Genomic DNA, 21,701 nt, shown 5'->3' with positions numbered 1-21,701 from the left:
TATATATTTCTTTCTGTTGTCAGGCTTTTAAATTCTACTTTTATAATATGAGAACAGCACAGTTTTAATTCCAGGCTTCCTGAAACAGAAAACAACGTTATTATTGCTGATCACAGACCTTATTACACTATAGTTCATGTTTAATTAAGCAAAGAAAAGCAAACCTGAAACAGGATTGATCTCACTTTATCCCTAATTACTTTGAGATTGTATAAAATCACAGAATGGAAATTATTAAGACTGAGAAAATAAGCCTCAGATATTCCAGCTTTCCTTTATTAAAGATTTGAAATGTAGATGAATTTCTGAATCATGAATTATAATTTAATATATCAGTAAATGGTAAATCTGTTAATTTTAAAGAATCCTATAAGGAGTTTTAAGAAAATCTACAGGGACCATGAGAGCTGAGCAGGAAAAAAAAATGCTGCTGAGTTTTAAGTTCAGTTTTAGATTGAAACTTTGTCATAATTGATTTATTGGCTCCTTTCAAAAAACATTTTGATCCGAAACCAATGAAAAGCAGAGGGAGCACTGGTTTTTGTTCTGCACGTAAAAGCTGAATTGTAATGGCAAAACAGATATAGCTCTCAGACGAGCTATATCATTGTAATGAAACCTCACCTATTAGGGTTTAAAAACACCCAGAGCAGAACTTTAACTTAAAGGTATAGTGGATGATTTTCAGTAATTTTTTTGAAAGAAAGAGTTATGTTTATTTATAAAGCACCTTTCACAGACATAGAGGTCACAAAGTGCTTCACAAATTACAATACAAATAAAATAAATTTACAGTCACAAAAGACATGGTCATAAGACAACCCTTAATCTACTGGGATTAAAATACTTTCTTAAACAAATTTCAGTTCACTCTTAAAAAATCAACAGAATCAAGTAAGTGCAAGGAAAGCGGGAGATCGTTCCAGAGTGTCAGTGTGACTGCCTGAAAGGAGCGACCTCTCCTGGTCCTGTAACGAGTACGAGGGACCAAGTGCAGGTTCTGATCCTGAGACCTCAGCCTCCGAGATATGACATAACAAGTCTCTAATATCAGAGGGAGCCTGACTGTGGAAGGCTGTGAAGGTCAGCACCAGGATTTTAAACTCGAACCAAAAAGAGACTGGGAGCCAATGAAGAGCTTTTAGAATCTGCGTAATATGAGTTATTCTGTTTGTACGAGTCAATAACCTCGCCACAGAGTTCTGAACCTGATGAAGACTCCTTTTTGTTTAGACATGAGGATAGACGGTTACAGTAGTCTAAACGGGAAGACACAAAGGTGTGGACAATCATCTCTGGACTCAATTGTTCCAAGTTTAGAGCTTTTTGTTAGTTGGTAAAAACAGTTCCTTTTCAGCAGTTTTGAGTGGTGCTCTGAGGACAACGTTTTGTCAAAGATGACGCCTAGGTTTCTAAGGCTAGCCGTTATCTTTGGATGCAGCCTCTGCTGGTTGAAGCTTAGAGGCGACTTTATCTGCGCAGACACACCGTTCTACTTTTGTCCAACTAAGACACAAAAACATTCACTTTAGAGATATAGGCCTTTTTAAAGAACAACACATTCTGACTGTTGTTTTTGTCTCTTCCAGTGAGCCTAAAGTAGCCAGCAGGATATTCCAGTGTTGTGCCTGGAATGGAGGAGTGTTCTGGGTACGCCGCTCCTCAAGTTCAGATCTCTGCTCAGTTGTTTTTGCTCTCTCAACCAAACATGATCCTTACAGATCTTTTATTCTCTCTCCTCAGCTCAGTCTGTTTCTCTTCTACCGGGTCTTTATCCCCCTGCTGCAGACCCTCACAGCAAAGATCATCGGTATGCATGGCTGCTAGTTAATGTCTAGTTTGTCGTGTAACAAGCAGACCACGATTAACGCCGTTTCTGCTGCAGGTGACCCCTCCCTCCATGGCAGCGTGTGGTCCTGGTTAGAATTCATCGTGACATCCGTCTTCAGCGCCCTCTGGGTTCTCCCCTTGTTCGTCCTGAGCAAGATAGTCAACGCCATCTGGTTCCAGGTCCGGGCTGCCTTCCTGCTTAAACCGCAGACTTAAATAAAACACTGATTTTCATACATATCTGAATCGGTGAAGTCATCCCTGTTGGTCCAGAAGTCTTAGACGTGTTCTTTGTTTGCAGGATATAGCTGACCTTGCGTTTGAAGTGTCTGGCTGCAAAGCTCAGCCCTTCCCCAGCGTCAGTAAGATCATCGCAGACATGCTGTTTAACCTGCTGCTCCAGGCGCTCTTCCTCATCCAGGTGAAAACTTTCCCTCAGATGCTTTCTTCGCTTTTAGACACCTTTTCTAACGTTGTAAGGATCTAATCTTTCACCAGAGGTCAGTCAAGCAGGCTAATCCTGCTGGCTAATCTTTGGAAAATACTTTTATAATGAAAAACATATTAGTAGTGAAGTTGTAATTTGAAAAAGTCAGATTTGGTATGTTTTTTATGAAGAATATTGTTTGAAAGGAATGTTTCTAACACTGTTATGTGTTTTACTTTAGGGTATGATTGTTAGCCTTTTCCCCATCGATGCGATCGGTCAGATGGTCAGCCTCCTCCACATGTCTCTGCTCTACTCCCTGTATTGCTTCGAGTATCGTTGGTTCAACCACGGTGAGATTGTCCTTCATTTTCAACTCCTGTAGTGAATCATGGGGACTTAACAATAGCACTCCCAAGGCAGTGATTTTGACGGTTCTGAGATTTTCAGCTGAAATAATTTTGTTTACATTAATCTTATGTTTGTTGGTTTAACTGACTTTTCCTGTTTATACTTCTTCTTTATTTTCACATTGTTTTTTTTAGATGAAATATAACCCCCAAAATATAAATATGGTTAACTTGAGCTCGATCTCCCACAGCCATCATTTTGACGGCTCTATTAGTTGCATTGTCATTTCTTCCTGCGGTTGATTGATGTTCTGTACAGTTGCCTAGCAACCAAAATTCTACCTTGAAAACTCTGAAACTCTTTGTCCATTTCTTAATTCACGAGAACGTGAGTTCGGACTGCTCTTGAGAAGAACACAGGAAAGTTTGGACTCGGGGAGAATTGGAGTACGCAGCATAAATATGGGTCCATTGGAACAGAAGCGTACTCGTGACGCCACCACATGCCCGACTCGTCTGGAGCTGCATTTCACCTCCTGTTATTACTATTTTGTATATAATAATAAATTCTGACTGTTTTCATTTATTGGTGTAATTACAATAATGAACACAGTCAGATAAACACAAATCAAATGAACAGTTTGCCAAATAAAACAAAAAAATCGTCATCAGAGCCAGCGGTACTTCACACACGGCGAAGTCGAGAGAGGGCTGCTGCAGACGGGCTGGGATTAGACCTGACCGCAGTTACCCTCGGAGCTCCGCTGGTTCCTGTGGTCCTCTTCGGAATGTTTTTTTATTACACATTAAAGCAGTAAATGGGCCATATAGTGACGCTTAAACGTATAATGTTCTCGCCTCCATTGATCTTAAAATGTACTTTTATTGAACAACGGCAAAAGAAAAGAGAACTTTGAACTTAATACTCTAAACTCTGTTGGCGCTCCATTGGAAACTGCTGCTGCCGCAGTGCATGCTGCTGGGACAGCCGTCAATCTCAAGAACGGGCAAGTCTCCTCTGATGCATGCTGGGTAAATAGGGAGGGGCGAGAACCACATCCGGGGACTTTGTCCGTTCTCGGTCTGCTGCTCTTGTGAATTGGAACAGTACTAGGGCTGAGGTTTATGACGTTTCACAAGCACATGAGAACGCACAAGTACACATATTGAGAAACGGCCTCGGCTTTCAGAAGAAATCTAAACGTGAAACAGGCTTTTGAAATGCTTCAAAATATGATAGCGATTCAGGTGGAAAGGCAGAGGCTGATGATGGCGACTGGTCGGTAAGAAGTGGCTGTCTTTTATAATCTGTTGAACATGGCAGCTATAAACGCGTTGGTTTTGTTCAGGGGCTGTTTAAACGTCACCGTTTAACGTAGAGATTTTATCCTTGAACTGGTAAAATAGTCGCATGCCGACCTCATGCGCATCAAAGAACCACAAGTTACCAACCACTCCCCCGCAGTAGAGCCAGATTTGGCGAGGCAAAGAAAACAGCGCTAGGTGTTAGCGGTGCACAAAAAAACTAATGTGTTTGTCATAAAGGTAAAAAGGTGGTATGCGAGAAATGTTTGGGAGGAATCAATCCATTTCTGTAAATAAAATTGTGGAGTAAAACAGTCTAATTTATCTAACTTTTTTTCCCCTTTTTTTTTCTTCTTTTTTTCTAATTTTTTTTCCTTTCCTTTTTTTTCCCTAATTGGTTCTTTTTTACAACGGAGTATAAGGGCCAGGCTAGAGATTTTTTCCTCTTCTATTTCAAGAATAAAGTCGTAACATTACGCAAATAAGGTCATGAAATTATAAGGATAAAATTGTAAAATTATGAGAATAAAGTCAGAATTTACGAGAAACAACTTGTATTGTATGACAACTCTTACAAGAAGCACTTTCCTCACTAAAATGAGGAATGTGGAGCATCATGTGAAGTTATCCTGGCTCTGGTTTCACAAATAAGGAAATCTTTTAGCACCAGCATCAAATTAGGCAGAATGTCAAAGTGGACTCAGGTTGCTGTTAAATGGAGCTGGCCGGCCGTCATATGCTGGTCGGAGCTTGAGGCTTTCTTTCTGAAATGGGTTGTTGTATGATGACTTAATTCTCGTAATATTACAACTTTATTCTCGTAATGTTATGACTTTATTCTCAAAATAAAGAAGGAAAAAAAAAATCTCTAACCTGACCCTTATATTCTGTAGTAATCTTTAATACAGACTTAAAATACAAATAATAACAGCATACAATATAGCCTTTAAAAAACTATTGCAGTCGATGACATCATCACTACTCATGCGTTTCATCAGAGAAAATGCCACCCGTCAGATTGACGGCCGGTGGGAGTTCTAGTAGGATTTGAATTCTGGGAGTCTTGGTGTTAAAGGTTTATTCCTTGTTACTGAAGGCATCGAGATGCACCAGCGACTGTCCAACATCGAGAGGAACTGGCCCTACTACTTTGGCTTCGGTTTACCCATGGCTCTGCTGACGGCCATGCCCTCCTCATACATCATCAGGTCCGTGGCAAACATTTAATGAATTTACAGGAAAAAGATGTTTATATTATATTTTGAAGCTTGATTCTTACAACAAGAGTTGTAATTTCCAGTGTCTACCTTTAGGATATTACTGCAGGAAGCAGGAAAGTGTTAATTCATTAAAATGGATCACCTGGTTCTGATTTTATCTGCTTTTCTTTTCCTTTCCAGTGGCTGCTTGTTCTCCATCCTCTTCCCTCTGTTCATCATCAGCGCTAATGAGGCAAAGACGCCAACAAAACTATAGTGAGTCTGACGGTTATTGGCTCCGTTGAATTAGATTTAGCCATGATGGAAAGTCACATTGATGTGCTTTGCTGCCAAAGAGCCAGACGTCTCTATATAGAGCCTCTTTCCACGTTAAAAAAATCCCTCAGATGGAGAAAGATGAAAAGAAGTTTAAAGTAAGGCTGAGCCATTGTCCCAAAAATGAAAATTGCAATTATTTTAAACCAATAGTGTGATTTTATTAAATTTTTCCCTTGGACTAACCCCAACCATGTTAATGTTTTTACTCAAGGGTTTAGAGTTTTTTATGACCTTGCAAGCTTGCTTGTCCAAAATCAATTTTTACAGGACTTTACTGTAATCTTGGTGCATCTTTCTCTTCTCTTCTGTGTGGTTCAAACCTGCTTTAAAGCCCTTGTCACACCTTGACTATTTCGACCAGCGTATGCCTGACGTACAAAAAATCTGGCAAAAACGATGGCAGATGTTTTATAAGTTATGGGTACGATTTGTATACAATATTTTTCAGATCATAAGTGGCACTTTTTTTTTCATGGTTTGGCTGGCCATGCAACTTATCTTTGGTGCGACATATATACATTTTTTTCACCACGAGAGGGCGCTATGTAGCTTTTCATGCAACATGTATTCTATTACCGGTAATACGACTGAAAGAAAAAAACGTTACAACTTACCTACTTAATATTAGTGCTGCGCCGCTGCCAAACGAGTAACTTACAAGTTACTCATAAGTAACTTGTAAGTTACTCATAAGTCGTGCGTCTAAGCAATGGGGTATGCGTAACTTATAAGGAACTTATCTCCAATCCAATTATATCAACGTATCTGCCGTTTTTCTAACTTACAGCTACTGTATAATGGCGTGTTGTCAGCGTTTTGGTATAAAAGGGGGTTCACAGGAGGAAACCGTCAGTTCTCCTCCAGACTTCTTCGCCATCTTAGGGTGAGCGAGAAGGTGAGAGCGATGGATCCTCCGTGCGTTCACTCCCACAGCCAACAAACTTCCTGGCAGACATGACGCTGAATCTGCTGCGACTGCAAACCTTCTTTCTTTTTATCTTTTCTGTTTGGCAGTCGGTAAACAGCTGCTAGGTTAATACCGTGATCAAAGACACCTTTTTATGCAGGCTGGGTGCCTCCTAGCACATCGCTGCCTCCCTCAGGACTCGTGACATTTTCGTGACATGCTTGTGCCATTTCATGGGCATTACGCTGCCATGCGTTATGCATAAGCTAGGCTGTTGTCGGACATAAGTTCTGGACTCGTTATGGATGCTTTTTATTAGAAACCCTGTGATCTAAAAAAAAAAAGGTTGCTTTTTATAATGAAAAAAAATTACAGATGCACAACTTTTTAATTTTTACTATCGTAAAAAAACAACTTACCAGATTTTCGTTTTTTTGAGATTTTAATTCAATTCAGTTTATTTGTATAGTGCCAATTCACAACACATGTCATCTCAAGGCATTTTACAGTTCACCAGATCATCCAGTCTATTGATTCAAAGTTTTCTATCTAAGGAAAACCAGTTGATTGCATCGACTCATTGATTCGAATACAATCCCTCACACTAAGCATGCTTGTAGCGACAGTGGAGAGGAAAAACTCCCTTTTAACAGGAAGAAACCTCCAGCAGAACCAGGCTCAGTGTGAGCGGCCATCTGCTGAGGCCGACTGGGGTTCAAGGAGACAGAAGCAGAGATACAAGAAGCAGCTGTAAAAGGCGGCCCCGTCCAGGAAACAAACAGTCAGGCAGACGAGCTCTGGGCCAGCTCCCATGTCAGAGGATGAAGAGAGCACATCCAGTTAGTCATTTTTAAAACTTTATTTTTATCATCCCCCTTAAACATCATGATTTAACCCTTCTTTTGGTCTAGTAAGTGAAATCCTAATGAAACACTGGTTAGAAAAGATATTGTCGTATTCTTTTAATTTATCTTTAGCATCTTCTGCACTCCTTGCCGACCTGTTTAGTCGCATCTTTGCTGCGTAACTTAGAGCTCTGACTCTTTGTGGTTAAAAAGCAAATAAAACTTTCCTTCTTGATAAATCTGTGTCACTGATCACACGTCTCCCTCCCAGTCACTTCCAGCTGCGGCTCTTCTCCTTGGTCGTGCTGATCAGCAACAAGTTTTTCCACAAAACTGTCCACCTGCAGTCCTCTCTGACGCCATCCGCCTCATCGGAGAAGCTGTCCTCGCCCCAAACCTCCCCGAACCGCCACAGACTGCTGCACAGCCAGTGATGGATCCACACCATGATGCCAAACAACATTTGGCGTCAGACAGCGTGGTGGTGGGGAAGAAAAGTGACTCTTCCCTGAAGATGATGATGATACGCAATGTAAAATGAAGGGTTTATGTAGAATATTGTATCTAAGTCCAAACCAGGCACATTTTGACTCACCCCTCAGTCTGAACACCTTATAGAAACATTTTAACAGCTGCAACTTTGTTTGTTTGGTCTTCTCTTTCAGTTGAATTGTTTTATTTGTAAAATGTGCCATTTTAATGACTCAATTTCAGATTACAGCACAAGAAACCGTTTTAATCTTGAGCAGATGTACCCAAGTAGACCTTTTTTCTTTCTTTCTCTCTGTAAAGGACCTTAGAAGGAGCAGCAGTAGGTTTTACCTGCAGGATTTTCAAACACAAACGTGTGAATTCTTTCCCTGCTACCTTTCAGTCTCACATGAGGTCAGGCAGGTTTATGTTGCTGTTTATAACCGGTAAGAAAGCCGCTCCTGTTTGGTGTCTCATCCAACCAGCAGGGGAGAGTTTACCGTATCCCCTGCTAGTTATTGGCTGCTCACAGTGTCGACGCTGCCAAACCACTGCAGTTTTTCTTTTGTTTTTTTCCACTTAACCTACAAACATGCAAAGCTCTGTGATGAAACGGGGAGTCAAACACTTTCTTTTTATAAATTAGGTGATCCGCCTCTTTTAGCGAAACCTGTGTCGTCCCCAGAGAGCTGTCCTTATGTCTAACTCTCAAAGACTGTTTGTTTTCTTCTGTGCTGTATCTCATACCTCTTAAGCCTTCCTCCAGACACCTCGGCCCTCTCGCTAATGTTTCCTCCTTCACTGACCGAGCTCATGGCTGTGCATAGAGGGCAGTGATTCTCAAAATGTGTGCAATTCTAAAAGGAGCATAGTGTTAGTGGTTTTATTGTTTTTCTTTTTGTAAAAGTAATTCACCTAATTTGAATAAAATTTGGTCAGTATTCAATATTTGAAATGTGTATGGAGATTATTTCAGCTTTTTATTTGATTTGAAGAGGAAAAAGTCTAATCTGCTGTTTTCGCTCTGATGTCATTTAAATGTGTTTACATGAAATCAGACTGTATAACCAATCAGGTAAAGATGTGTCCTCCATGAAAACGTCACGATATATATATATATATATATATATATATATATATTGCCTGACCAAAAAAAAGTCACCACCTGGATTAAACTAAGCAAATGGGTACGAGCCTCGAGCATCCTAGTGGATAATTACTGCATGGGCGATTATCTTTCAGCTGGCAACAAGTTATTTAACTCCAACTGGTGCAATGACTTGCATCTTATTTCCTAAACAGCCATGTGGAAAGACACATTCCGTGGTCATGGAAAAAATGTTTGACAACTTTCACTTTTATTTCACTACACTTATGAACTTAATTGCATACTTTTACTCCAAAACATTTTCAATGTTTAGTTTAGTTACTAAGAAAAAAAAAACAAACAAAAAAACGAACGAGAGCGAGAGAAACGCAGGTGTTTTGACCTCACCTACTGACTACAAAGTCGGGTCTTACCTGGGCTTGTTCATCAACACCAATAGGATACGCCTGTTTCGCAAAGTCACTCTAAATTTATCCTACACTTGGTTGTGTATATTTTAAGTGAATTTAACCTTCAAAGTTTACCAAAATGTAAAAAAAGGGCATGCAAACCACACTTACTTTTCACTACATTACTTGAGTACGTCTATTTTTACAGTAATTCTTATAGTAAGTACAAGTGCTTATTAAGTACAAGCCATTTCAGTTACTTTAAGAGTTTTACTCAAGTAACATTTCAGTCAGTGACTTGGACTTTTACCAAAGTCATGTTTTGGAGAGGTACTTATACTTTTACTTGACTCAGAGATTTCAGTACTTTATACAACACTGGATATGTTGATAAAAGGAGAAGATGATTCAATTTGAAAAAAGATTTTCAAAAATTTAAAAAAGTTGGAGCGGAAACTTTAATGGATTGATAAGTGACGCATTAGAACTAAAAGCTGCTTCTCTATGTTTGGTTCTGGTTCTGCAGAATAAATCCTATCCGGTCGACCTGAGAGGTCTGGGTGTTTGATCCACTGAGTCTGTAATTACAAGTCAGTAAATATCTTGGAGCAAATTGATTCAGACTGACTGAAGTATTTAAAATCTATTATCTGAGCTACGGAGAGCCAATGGAAGGACTTTTGAACTGGGCGAATGTGCTCTATTAGTTCTAGTGAGGACGCAGTCAGCACCATTCTGATCTGCTTTTCAGGCAGACCTGTGAAGACACTGCTGCAGTAATCAATGCTACTAAAGATGAATGAGGTCAAGTCTGCTGAGACATTAGTCCCTTTGAAGGCAATCATGTCCTTTCCAGGAAAATTATTGCTTCACACTATATGATCTGGCTGATAAGCTAAAATAATTAGAATTTCTCAATGTGCTGCATCACCTGCTACTTCTGCTAACAATGTTTTTTTAGTTTGAGCGTTCTGATGAATCCAGTTTATCCAGACATGCATCCATCTGCAGCACAGCTTTTGGCCTGCCTTCATTTCATTTAACACCAGAGAATAAAGAAGAAAAAACTATCATAGAGCAGGTAGAAAAACGGTTATTCAGAAAAGCTGCAAAGCCATACTTACAAACTTCAAAGAAAATATGAAAAGACACCAATCAACAGCTATATAAACACATAGTTTACTAGTTAAAGTTCTCATAACCTAATTTGTTTCAGCTTTGCCTTAGAGGGTCATTTCTATCAGACCAACTTTAACACTTTAGTTTTTTTTTTATTACTTCATTACAAATGTAAATATTTAGTCAAACTATCTATTTTCTGCTGCAGTATCTCAAATTTGTATCTACCAGCCTTTTAAGCCCAGTGGGAGGGGTTTATCTGTTAAAGTGAAGATTAATATCAACTATATTAATCTAAGATGGACTTAATGGGAAAATAAATGTTGCACTTTAATGTGATTACATTTTAAATTCATGACGCACTGCAAAAAAAGGAACCATAATCTACTTAATTCTGAAATATTTATAAATGAAATAAACATATATTGATTTTATATTTGAATGCATTTCTTTTTTTAATGATTTTCGGTAGAATACAATTCAGCTTTATTTTATTCTATTCCATCATAAAAAGAAATTAATTCATTAAAAAATAAAATTAACATGTATCAATGTTATATTTGAATTAATTTCTGTTTTTAATGATAGAATAGAATTCAACTTTATTCTATCTTATCATTAAAAAAATAAATTCATGTATGTAATTTCATGTATAAATATGTGTAAATATAGTCATATAAGAAATTATTGACACATTGATTATTTATATATGTATGCCCTTTTATTATATGTAACTGTTTCGTGTTTATCTTTATACATTTAATACCTTTTTGACTCCATGATGATTAATTGTAGTTTAGGTAATATAATTTTCCAACAGCAGGGGGAGACACGTTTCCACATCAACTCAAAGGACACGTCACTACACCGCAGCGTCAACGTAGACAGTAACAACTGATTGACAACCAAAGAACCAATCACATTCATGTTGGCTAATATTTACCCGACAGTTAACCAATAAACGTGCACGTCAATGTAAAAGGAGGCGGGATTACGTTGGAGTAAAGGTTGTGTGTGAAAAGTGTATGAGTAGCAGGAGCGGCGGAGCGGGTAAGTGTCTGCTTTTAATCATTTAATATTTACATGCTATTCTGATCAGAATCTGATACTTTCTCTCCCAAATTTGCAATATATGTATCCTTTAAAAGAAATGTTAAAAAAAGAGTATCGGGAGTTTTTTCTTTACTAAAAGGGGGCTAATATGTTAGCTTGTGAGGCTTCGCCTCTAGATTTACATGAACCAAAAACTGCATCAGAGCTAATTTAGGAGATGTTGAAAAGCTTTCATTGTTTAATTTCATGTATTCCTTCACCCAGTCATGCATGCACACTGTCTAAATGCAGCTAGTATTTCAGTGTTTAAACACATTTGCCGTGGAGGCTGGTTAATGTCTGTCATTTTAAGGCTAGTTTGACTGATTTCTCTGCTAACTGGACAGATAGCCTTTCAAACAGAAGCTCTCTGTGATTTCAGCTCCAGGTTTAGATCAGATGTTTGAGCGCAGACCTCTGCATGGTGTGAAGAGTGGCTGCTTCCTGGTTTCTGACGCCATACCTATTGCGTGTCCTTAGCTGGTTGGGCTGAAAATGGAAGCTCAGATCCTGACTCTGGCTGCCATTCTATGGGGTTTTCAATTCTATTCAGTTTATTTCTATAGCGCCAATTCACATCACATGTCACCACAGGGCACTTTACAGTTCAACCAGATCATCCAGTCAGATTGATTCAAAGTTTTCTATCTAAGAAAAACCAGTTGATTGCATCAACTAGTCAATTCAAATACAATCCCTCACACTAAGCATGCTTGTAGCGACAGTGGAGAGGAAAAACTCCCTTTTAACAGGAAGAAACCTCCAGCAGAACCAGGCTCAGTGTGAGTAACCATCTGCTGAGGCTGCTGGGGTTCAAGGAGACAGAAGCAGGCTAACAAAAACAGGCTAATCTCCAAAATCTAGCAGACATACAGAAAGAAGCAGAGATACAAAAAGCAGCTGTAAAATGCGGCCCCATCCAGGAAACACACAGCCAGGCAGACGAGCTCCGAGCCAGCTCCCATGTCAGGGGACGAAGAGAGCACATCCAGTTGGTCAGAGTCAGAGAAACAGGGCCACACTGGAAAAACAGGCCGATCTCCAACATCTATAAACATAGGTGTTGATGTCAGCAGCACAGCTGATATTTCTCTCCAGGATGGAGTCACAGCCAAACAGGAACAGACCAGATGAAGCTACTCTGAGAAAAAGCAGAGAGAGCATAATGTTAGAGATTGAACTAACAGATTCTGTAGAATGGGAGAATAGAGACAGAATGAACCAGAATGATGAAATGGGGTCCCTATGTCCTCCAGCAGTCTAAGCCTATAGCAGCATAACTATAGAGATAGCTCAGGATAACCTGAGCCACTCTAACTATAAGCGTTATCAAAAAGGAAAGTTTTAAGTCTAGCCTTAAAAGTAGACAGGGTGTCTGCCTCACGGACTAAAACTGGTAGTTGGTTCCACAGGAGAGGAGCCTGATAACTAAAAGATCTGCCTCCCATTCTACTTTTAGAAATTCTAGGAACCACTAGTAAACCTGCAGATTGAGAGCGAAGTGCTCTGTTAGGAACATAAGGAACAATCAGATCTCTGATATCAGATGGAGCTTGGCCATTTAAGGCTTTATATGTGAGAAGGAGGATTTTAAATTCTATTCTTGATTTAACAGGAAGCCAATGAAGAGAAGCCAGGATAGGAGAGATATGATCTCTCTTTTTCATTTTCTAGAACTCTGGCTGCAGCATTTTGGATCAGCTGAAGGCTTTTAACTACAGTTTGTGGACTTCCTGATAGTAAAGAATTACAATAGTCCAGCCTTGAAGTAACAAATGCATGGACTAGTTTCTCAGCATCACCCCTGGACAGGAGATTTCTCATTTTTGCAATGTTCCTCAGATGAAAGAAGGAAATTCTAGAAACCTCTTTGATATGGGATTTGATGTGGGACACCAACATTTTCGCTTTATTATTTGAAATCAGTTAAATAAATTTTCATTTGCTGGATCTGATCATTGTGTGTCCCTGCTTTTTATTCCCTGAGCAGGTAGTACGGTGAGCTGTCCCTAATCTCGCCACAATGACCAAACTGGGCTTCCTGCGTTTGTCCTATGAGAAGCAGGACACACTGCTGAAGCTGCTCATCCTGTCTATGGCCGCTGTCCTCTGTGAGCCCTCAGCATCCTTTAACTCGACATTATTGCTGGATGAATGAAAGCAGAGCAGGCTAGATCTTTGTGTTTTATGTCCTCCCCAGCATTCTCCACCAGGCTCTTTTCTGTGTTGAGGTTTGAAAGCGTCATCCATGAGTTTGATCCGTAAGTGTTGTTTGATGTTTCTCAGTGAAATGCTGTCCTTATGGTGGCTTGTCTCGTCTTAACTTTGTTCTCCTCATCAGTTACTTCAACTACCGTACCACCCGCTTCCTGGCAGAAGAAGGATTTTATAAGTTTCACAACTGGTTTGATGACAGAGCCTGGTATCCCCTGGGAAGGATCATCGGTGGAACCATTTATCCAGGTGGAGATTATTTGATCTTGCACTGATTATTCTTTTCTTCTGTAGCTCACAGACAAGAACAGTTGATTCTGCAATAATATGCCAACTTGGATATTTGTAAAGATGATCAAAAAGCTGTAGATTATAGCCATCTTTTGCTGCAGTTGCAGGGTTGCAAACTGAAAACAAATAGGGAAACTTAAGCATTTAATTCCATGTGACAAAATTCTATGTCAAGATTTAGTTTTTGAACAAATTACAAAAGTTACACATTTGCGTTCACTGCGACACACACAGACCTCCTGGTTTCTGAGTATAAACCAGCCTTTACCAAATGGCAGTTATATCGATCTCAGTCCATTATAATGGTTCTGGTTCTAAAAGAAATGGACCTATTGTTCTATCATAGTTTGTCTCTGAGGAAACGCGAATGGATCAGATGTAAAATGTTCCTAGAAACGATCATCATTTTAAAGAAATTAGTTTGTGTCCATAAATTCACCAGGAAGCCAGTGGATGATGGCAGCGCTGCTTGACTAAATGGTCTTCCTCTCATTTCCTTCTTCAGGGCTCATGGTGACGTCCGCCGTCCTCTACCACGTTCTCCACTTTTTCCACATCACCATCGACATCCGGAACGTCTGCGTCTTTCTCGCTCCCCTCTTCTCCTCCTTCACGGCTATCGTCACCTACCACCTCACCAAGGAGCTGAAGGTAAAAACCTGAACCCGTTCTCAGGGAAGAAACCAGGCGACACTTTTCTTTTAGATTCAAAAAGACTCATAATCTCTGGGTTTTATGCAGCAGGAAAAGTAATAAAATTACTCAGTTTTTTTGTTGCATTTTTTAGAAAACAATTTGTTACAATCTGTAATTCTGTTGATGAATTGATTCTAGGGGAGATTCTGAATTGCTTGTTGATCTTTTCAGGCTTTCCCTTCTTGTTAAAGATGTAATTAATTTTTTTGGACAAAGAATGGAGCAAATTTTGTTCCATCATGTTGCGAGCAAAAAATATGTTTTGTAAATAGACATTTGATAAAACATATTTTGTAGATGATTTTTAAAAAAGCCCAGAAATGAAACTGTAAACAATATTTTAAAAACAGAATGAGTGACTTTTCTGTTTTTATCTGATTTTTTTATATATATATACTTATAATTTGTTTTCTTAAATTTTAGTTAAAAAAAAAAAACTACATGTTTTGTGTTCTTTGATTTTTATATTTTCGGTTTTTATTCAAAATTTTTGTTTTTCAGAAAAAAATTTCCCAATTGCATTATTTTCAATTTGCATTTGCTGGACATTAAAAACAGCAGTTTTATCGATTAATTTGCGCATCAAGAGTCAGAATTTGTGTTTGGCTTCAATTAAGCGAATTTGATTTGTTAAACTCAATCTGAAAAAGATAAATAAAATAAAAATAATAAATCTGTTAAAGGACAAATAAAATCTGAAAAATAATTTTAAGAAATATACAATTTCAAATAAAATCTTAGAAAATGACAAAGTTACTCTCAAAGTAACACAAGCAGCAGATAGTGAGGCTAATTTTTTCTGTAAAATGTGTGGAGTCTAAATTTTTGTTGTTGTTGTTGTTGACTTATTGAAGTAATCTCTGGGATTAAAGTTATGTAAAGGCTCCTTTGTTTACCTGTAATGTTGTTTGTTTCTCCTGTGTCTGTTTAATTGTAGGATGCAGGTGCTGGGCTCCTGGCGGCGGCCATGATTGCAGTGGTTCCGGGTTACATCTCCCGTTCAGTTGCTGGCTCCTATGATAATGAAGGTACCAGATCATATCTGGTTCTCAGTTCACAGATTGTTTCTGGAACATTTTCAGATTCTTTCAAATCGAATCTTTATTCTGAGCAGAGCATGTGAGCGTAACGGAGCGTGGAGCAAAATATGGAGGTTTTCATTTCAAAGGCCGGAGCGAGGATTTTGCTTTGCTCCGATGCTCTCATGTCAATTAAAAATGTTAGATTAAAACATTTGTAAGTCTATGTTTCAACTTTACCACGAAATCGCTAAGATGATGATTGCACATTATGTGATTAAAAAGTGGAATAAAATATCATAAAAACATACACATACTATACTTAAGAATAGAGAGTGGGTTTACTGTTTTTGAAAATGGAACGCATACATGCATTATACGCTATTATCTCATTTGCAATGGGATGTGAAGTGACCTTTTTTAATGTAGTCTAGTAAAATAAATGAATAATTAATTGGGAAATGCAGGGCAACGTGAATGGAGTGAGGTGTTATGTTCACAGCTGGGAAACAGTGTGGTAATTTAACCGCCAGTTAAATAAGACAATACACACGCGTATCGGTCACATCATTAAATCAGACGGCGTGTGTCTCAGGGCCCTGGCAGAATTAGGAAGGAAAAATGTCAGAAAGTTATCCTAGTAAACTAGCCCCACCTGCCAGCGACCATAATAATTTTTCCCTGCGAGTGGCCTAGCCTCGATCAATGCCCAGGCCCTAGATCTGGCGGGCCAATCACAACGCAGAGATGTGTTTTGAATTTCTGGATGCAAAGCGGGCAGGGTTTTATGGGCGTGATGACAAAGCTGTGTGACGCTGGAGAAAGCACAACAAGGAAGGTAACAACTATTGAACAGTTTGACTCAGCTTTGGAATCAGTTTTGGAAGGATTAGACTTGGGGTTTTCGTTGAAACATGAGCAGGAAGAGGCTCTATTTTCATTCATTTTTAAGGAGGTATTCGCCTTTTTACCGACAGGCTGTTTGTTTACACTCCCCCACCAGCTTTCTGTCGCGCTTACTACGTCAAAGTCAGTTGCGCTCATTGGTCAGAGCGTTGGCCAACAGTCACAGACATGGTTTGAAAAACAACGGGTTGTTCTCATCAACCATCTTCCGATGTCTCATCCATCGGGGCCAGACTAAATTACACATTTAATCTCACATTTAGTCTGGCTAATCTGGCTATCAGAAAATGTCTTCTAATGAAAATTTAAGCGAGCGTGGAGCGACTTCGCCGGAACGGCAGCAAAAATGAAGCTGAGCTCTGGGCAAATTTTAAGCGGAGTGTCCTGCGTAACTTTGAGCGGCGGATCGAATCAGCGAACATCCTCCTGAGTGGTCTGTTCACATGCTCTGATTCTGAGAGGTTTTTTTGTGGAACACATCTCCTTATTTTAATCTGCCTAAAATATTTTTCCTACATGCATAATTACTGTTATTTATATATTGTATTTTCCCTTTCTGTTAAAAGTATTTATGCTGCTGTTTTGGTTATTTTTCTCCATGTAAAATTGTGACGCAATCTAGTGATTGTTGCTGTTGTAATGTGACAGAATGTGGGGAAGTTTGCAGTAGGGCTGTTAAACGTAACAAAGCTGAAGTCTTGATCCTCTCTCCCTTTCAGGCATCGCCATCTTCTGCATGCTGCTCACCTACTACATGTGGATCAAAGCTGTAAAGACGGGCTCCGTTTATTGGTCGTCCATGTGTGCTCTGGCCTACTTCTACATGGTGAGGCGGCTCAGGCGTTTGCATCACATGTGGAGTAGCTTCAGAGTGAGCAGCGGTGCATGTGAGCTGTTTGTGTGTTTAGGTGTCGTCGTGGGGAGGCTACGTGTTCCTGATCAACCTCATCCCCCTCCATGTGTTGGTGCTGATGCTCACAGGAAGGTTCTCTCACCGTATTTACGTGGCTTACTGCACAGTGTACTGCCTGGGCACCATCCTCTCCATGCAGATCTCTTTTGTCGGCTTTCAGGTACGCAGCAGTTTTTCTAGTAAGAGAAGAAAGTTTGCATATTTGTGACTATCTTCCCTTTGCCTGCGTTTCCTCTTCCTGCAGCCAGTGCAGTCATCGGAGCACATGGCCGCCTTCGGAGTGTTTGGCCTGTGCCAGATTCATGCCTTTGTGGATTATCTGCGCAGCAAACTCAATGCTCAGCAATTTGAGATCCTGTTCAAGAGCGTGATTTCACTGGTGGGCTTCATCCTGCTGTCTGTGGGAGCTGTTCTCATGCTCACAGGTACGGTTGTTAACATTAATGCTTAATGCTGGGTTTTTTTTTTAATGTAGACGGACTGAAGTAGCCGAATATTTTTGGCTGCTTCTGATGACCATCTGGTCAGAAACTAAACTAATGAGCACAACATTTTAACCCGCCTGGGTTTGCCTGGTGTTTGGGATTATTTCCATTCTAGGCATAATGTGTCCCAACTCTTATATACCTTTTTTATTTTAATGTATGTACTCAGAGGGAAAGTGAAAAGTAATATGAAGATTCCTTGCAGAAAAAAAACTAAGTTCAAACTAGAGTTCTATCAATTATCAAGACCAAATGTTGGTAAAGAAAATTGTCACAATAAGCAAGTGTTGGAATTCGTTTATAAAGATTCAAAGGAATTTTTTTCTCATTTTTTGCACTGTTTTGGCTGAACTTTTATTTGTCCATTCAGCTAACCCCATCTTTTCGTCAGTTTGTAAGGAGAGCTGTTTCATTTAATTCAGTTTATTTATATAGCGCCAATTCACAACAAATGTCATCTCAAGGCGCTTTACAGTTCAACCACATCATCCAGTCAAATTGATTCAAAGTTTTCAACCAAGGAAAACGAAGGCAATCCCTCACACTAAGCATGCTTGTAGCGACAGTGGAGAGGAAAAACTCCCTTTTAACGGGAAGAAACCTCCAGCAGAACCAGGCTCAGTGTGAGCGGCCATCTGCTGAGGCTGACTGGGGTTCAAGGAGGCNTAAGTTCAAACTAGAGTTCTATCAATTATCAAGACCAAATGTTGGTAAAGAAAATTGTCACAATAAGCAAGTGTTGGAATTCGTTTATAAAGATTTAAAAAAATTTTTTTTATCTTAATATTTTTTATAACTTTTTTTTTCTTCATTTTTTGCACTGTTTTTTGCTGAACTTTTATTTGTCCATTCAGCTAACCTCATCTTTTCATCAGTTTGTAAGGAGAGCTGTTTCATTTAATTCAGTTTATTTCTATAGCGCCAATTCACAACACTTGTCATCTTAAGGCACTTTACAGTTCAACCACATCATCCAGTCAAATTGATTCAAAGTTTTCAACCAAGGAAAACTCGACTCGAAGGCAATCCCTCACACTAAGCATGCTTGTAGCGACAGTGGAGAGAAAAAACTCCCTTTTAACAGGAAGAAATCTCCAGCAGAACCAGGCTCAGTGTGAGCGGCCATCTGCTGAGGCTGACTGGGGTTTAAGGAGACAGAAGCAGGGTAACAAAAACAGGCTAATCTCCAACATGTATAAACAAAAGTGTTGATGGCAGCAGCACAGCTGATATTTCTCTCAAGGATTGGTGTCACAGCATTCATTCAAAATTATTAAATATTATATTATTAAATAAATGCATCCCTATAATGCGTCCTGAGGTTTTATTCTTCGAATGTGCAAATAATCTAAGAAATCTAAAGTTACCCGATGCTAAAGTTTTTATCACTAATCTTTAGCATCGCTTAATTGGTTTTGTATCCAGATTCAGTTTGATTATCAGTACTTTGAAAAGTATTCATACTTCAAACATCAGTATTTTGACTCATAACCATCTGAATAAAACTATTATTCAAACTTTGCATTTGACAAAGTTTGTGACGTGTAAGGAAGATGGTTTGGTTCAGTTCGTCTTCCTCATTCAGACTCTCATTGTAAAGATCAACTCTGCTCCTAATGTCAGCAGGAAGGCGAGAAAAGAAACGTTTCAATCTTTAAATGGAAATTTGTCAGTTTAAAAGGCGAAATTCAACTTAAAATAAATCTTTGATCTGAAATTCCTACAGCATTCTCTCGGTTCATCTATTCATCCTTTAATTACCTCCCTCATTATTTGCCGTTCAGGTAAAATCTCTCCATGGACCGGCCGGTTCTACTCTCTGCTGGACCCCTCCTACGCTAAAAACAACATCCCCATCATCGCCTCGGTCTCAGAGCACCAGCCCACCACCTGGTCCTCGTACTACTTTGACCTCCAGCTGCTGGTCTTCATGTTTCCAGGTAAGTCAGCAGAATCCCTGGACCAAGTCTTTGGAAAATGATCTCTGTGGGTTTACCTGCAGGTTACCTTTCCTTCCTTTTCTTCCAGTTGGTCTGTACTACTGCTTTAACAACCTGTCAGATGCCAGGATCTTCATCATCATGTATGGAGTGACCAGCATGTACTTCTCCGCTGTCATGGTACGTCTGTTTTTAACAAACTGGGTTCTAAAATGCCAAGATGCTCCATGTGCTTTCAGGAAGGTTGAAGAAATAAAAGGTTTCTGAATACGGTTTAAATCTGCTCCCTCAGCGAGTTTCCAACCAGATACTAACCAATCAGATGCACAGAATGATTCAGAGTTGAAGGTCTGGATAAGGTCTGGTTGTAGTTTTGGGAAAAAAAAGGTTGTTTAAGCCAGGCATACACTGTATGATTTTTTTTTTTTTTCTTTTCAATCGTTGCACGCAGCTACAGCTCAAAATGTACGACAAAACCACAGGGTTTAAAAGTTCACTGCTCACGATGGATGTTCTCACACTGTGCGACCTGACGCTCTGATGCGATCTACCTGCTCACACTGTACGTCTAGAAACCACGTCGAACTCGGCTCCGCAGTGAGATGGAGCTGCTCTGACGCGTCTATCCGGAAGCCAATAGAATAGAAGGGGAATATGAAGCTCACTAGAGTGACAATTTGTGCTGAAAGCCCTAAAAAGAAAAGGTGACGACATATTTGGACAGAGACATAGCTGACCAAATGTGGCTACTACTGTCTGTCAATTTTACAGGAAGAACTCCATTTCCCTGCACCCCCGCCATGCTTCTTTGTTTTCATCTGACAGGAAGAAGAAGAATCCTTGTTTGCGCACTGAGCGATTTGCCCACAACGGCTGAATTTCAAAAATCAAACGTTTGATTTTCTCCTGACCTTACGATTCCTGATCAGAAGGGGATAGTGAGAGGCTGATTGCCCCTCGTTACCTTCTGTAAACTACACAACGCACAATCAGGCTGAAAGTCGGCCCGAAAAGGGGAAAAAAACCTACATTGTATGGTCGGCTTTAACTATCCGGTTTTAGAAGATCCAATTTTCTAAATGTCTCATCGTTCTGTCCTTAAACTGGTCTTCATTTGATTGTTAATAGTCTCCCTTCCAATCTGTATGATTTTTAGGGATGAATCTTTCTTAAAGCCTCGGCTTTCTCTTTAATCAAGAGCATATTTCTATATTATGAAGGGCTAAATAATTGTTTACAATATGCTAAGTTAAAAAAGTAGAAACTCATTACGTACTCACAATTTCTGGTGTCATCTGTATGAAGTGCTAAATGAATAAACAAAATAAATTATTTTTTTACGCATTAATGCCCTTATTTATAAGACTTATCGAGCCAGAAAGCTTTAAGGTTGATCAATAAATAGCTATGATAGACTAGCTTGATAAACTAGACTAAATGTGTAATTTAGTCAAACAATGTCTGTGCCTATTGGCCAACGCTCTGACCAATGAGCGCAACTGACTCTGACGTAGTAAGCGTGACAGAAAGCTGGTGGGGGAGTGTAAACAAACAGCCTGTCGGTAAAACGGTGAATACGTCCGTCTTAAAAATGAATGAGCGTAGAGCCTCTTCCTTTCAACGAAAACCCCAATTATAATCCTTCCTAAACTGATTCCAAAGCTGAGTCAAACGAGAACTGTTCAATCGTTGTTGCCATCTTCCTTGTTCTTTCTCGTTGTGCAGCTTTGTCGTCACGCCCTCAATACGCCGCCCGCTTTGCATCCAGAAATTCAAAACACATCCCTGCATTCTGATTGGCCTGCCAGTTCTAGGGCCTGGGGCATTGATCGAGGCTAGACTAGAGATGTCCCGAT

At 39.5% G+C, this 21,701-nt stretch overlaps 2 protein-coding genes across 2 annotated transcripts in view; both read left to right on the top strand.

Annotated features, from left to right (window-relative positions):
* The first annotated feature begins 1,235 nt into the window (after positions 1-1,235).
* On the top strand, positions 1,236-8,621 carry ei24 (etoposide induced 2.4). Its single transcript, XM_015400836.1, has 9 exons — positions 1,236-1,279; positions 1,458-1,650; positions 1,744-1,810; positions 1,886-2,010; positions 2,132-2,251; positions 2,499-2,610; positions 5,009-5,120; positions 5,313-5,387; positions 7,474-8,621. Exons 1-9 carry the CDS (start codon positions 1,236-1,238, stop codon positions 7,634-7,636), a joined length of 1,011 nt encoding a protein of 336 aa, XP_015256322.1. The 3' UTR covers positions 7,637-8,621.
* A 2,588-nt stretch (positions 8,622-11,209) lies between these two features.
* stt3a (STT3A, subunit of the oligosaccharyltransferase complex (catalytic)) overlaps positions 11,210-21,701 on the top strand; it is a 24,922-nt gene continuing 14,430 nt past the window's right edge. The window contains exons 1-11 of the mRNA XM_015400837.1: positions 11,210-11,339; positions 13,372-13,492; positions 13,582-13,642; positions 13,723-13,844; positions 14,392-14,537; positions 15,520-15,610; positions 17,227-17,333; positions 17,416-17,580; positions 17,665-17,845; positions 19,690-19,845; positions 19,934-20,025. Of these exons, the coding sequence (XP_015256323.1) occupies positions 13,405-13,492; positions 13,582-13,642; positions 13,723-13,844; positions 14,392-14,537; positions 15,520-15,610; positions 17,227-17,333; positions 17,416-17,580; positions 17,665-17,845; positions 19,690-19,845; positions 19,934-20,025 (1,209 nt within the window). The 5' untranslated portion in view covers positions 11,210-11,339; positions 13,372-13,404. The remainder of the gene's footprint in view (positions 11,340-13,371; positions 13,493-13,581; positions 13,643-13,722; positions 13,845-14,391; positions 14,538-15,519; positions 15,611-17,226; positions 17,334-17,415; positions 17,581-17,664; positions 17,846-19,689; positions 19,846-19,933; positions 20,026-21,701) is intronic.

Source organism: Cyprinodon variegatus, unplaced genomic scaffold, assembly GCF_000732505.1.
Source record: "Cyprinodon variegatus isolate N-32 unplaced genomic scaffold, C_variegatus-1.0 Scaffold1153, whole genome shotgun sequence".
In the NCBI taxonomy this organism is placed as follows: domain Eukaryota; kingdom Metazoa; phylum Chordata; class Actinopteri; order Cyprinodontiformes; family Cyprinodontidae; genus Cyprinodon; species Cyprinodon variegatus.
Note: the sequence above shows the minus strand (reverse complement) of the source record. Positions and strands in the feature narration are given on the sequence as shown.

Coding starts and splice junctions, on each gene's coding strand:
- ei24 (XM_015400836.1), top strand. CDS start 1,236: ATGAGGATAGACGGTTACAGTAGTCTAAACGGGAAGACACAAAG. Junction 1,811..1,885: donor CCTCACAGCAAAGATCATCG/GTATGCATGGCT, acceptor TTTCTGCTGCAG/GTGACCCCTCCCTCCATGGC. Junction 2,252..2,498: donor AGGCGCTCTTCCTCATCCAG/GTGAAAACTTTC, acceptor GTTTTACTTTAG/GGTATGATTGTTAGCCTTTT.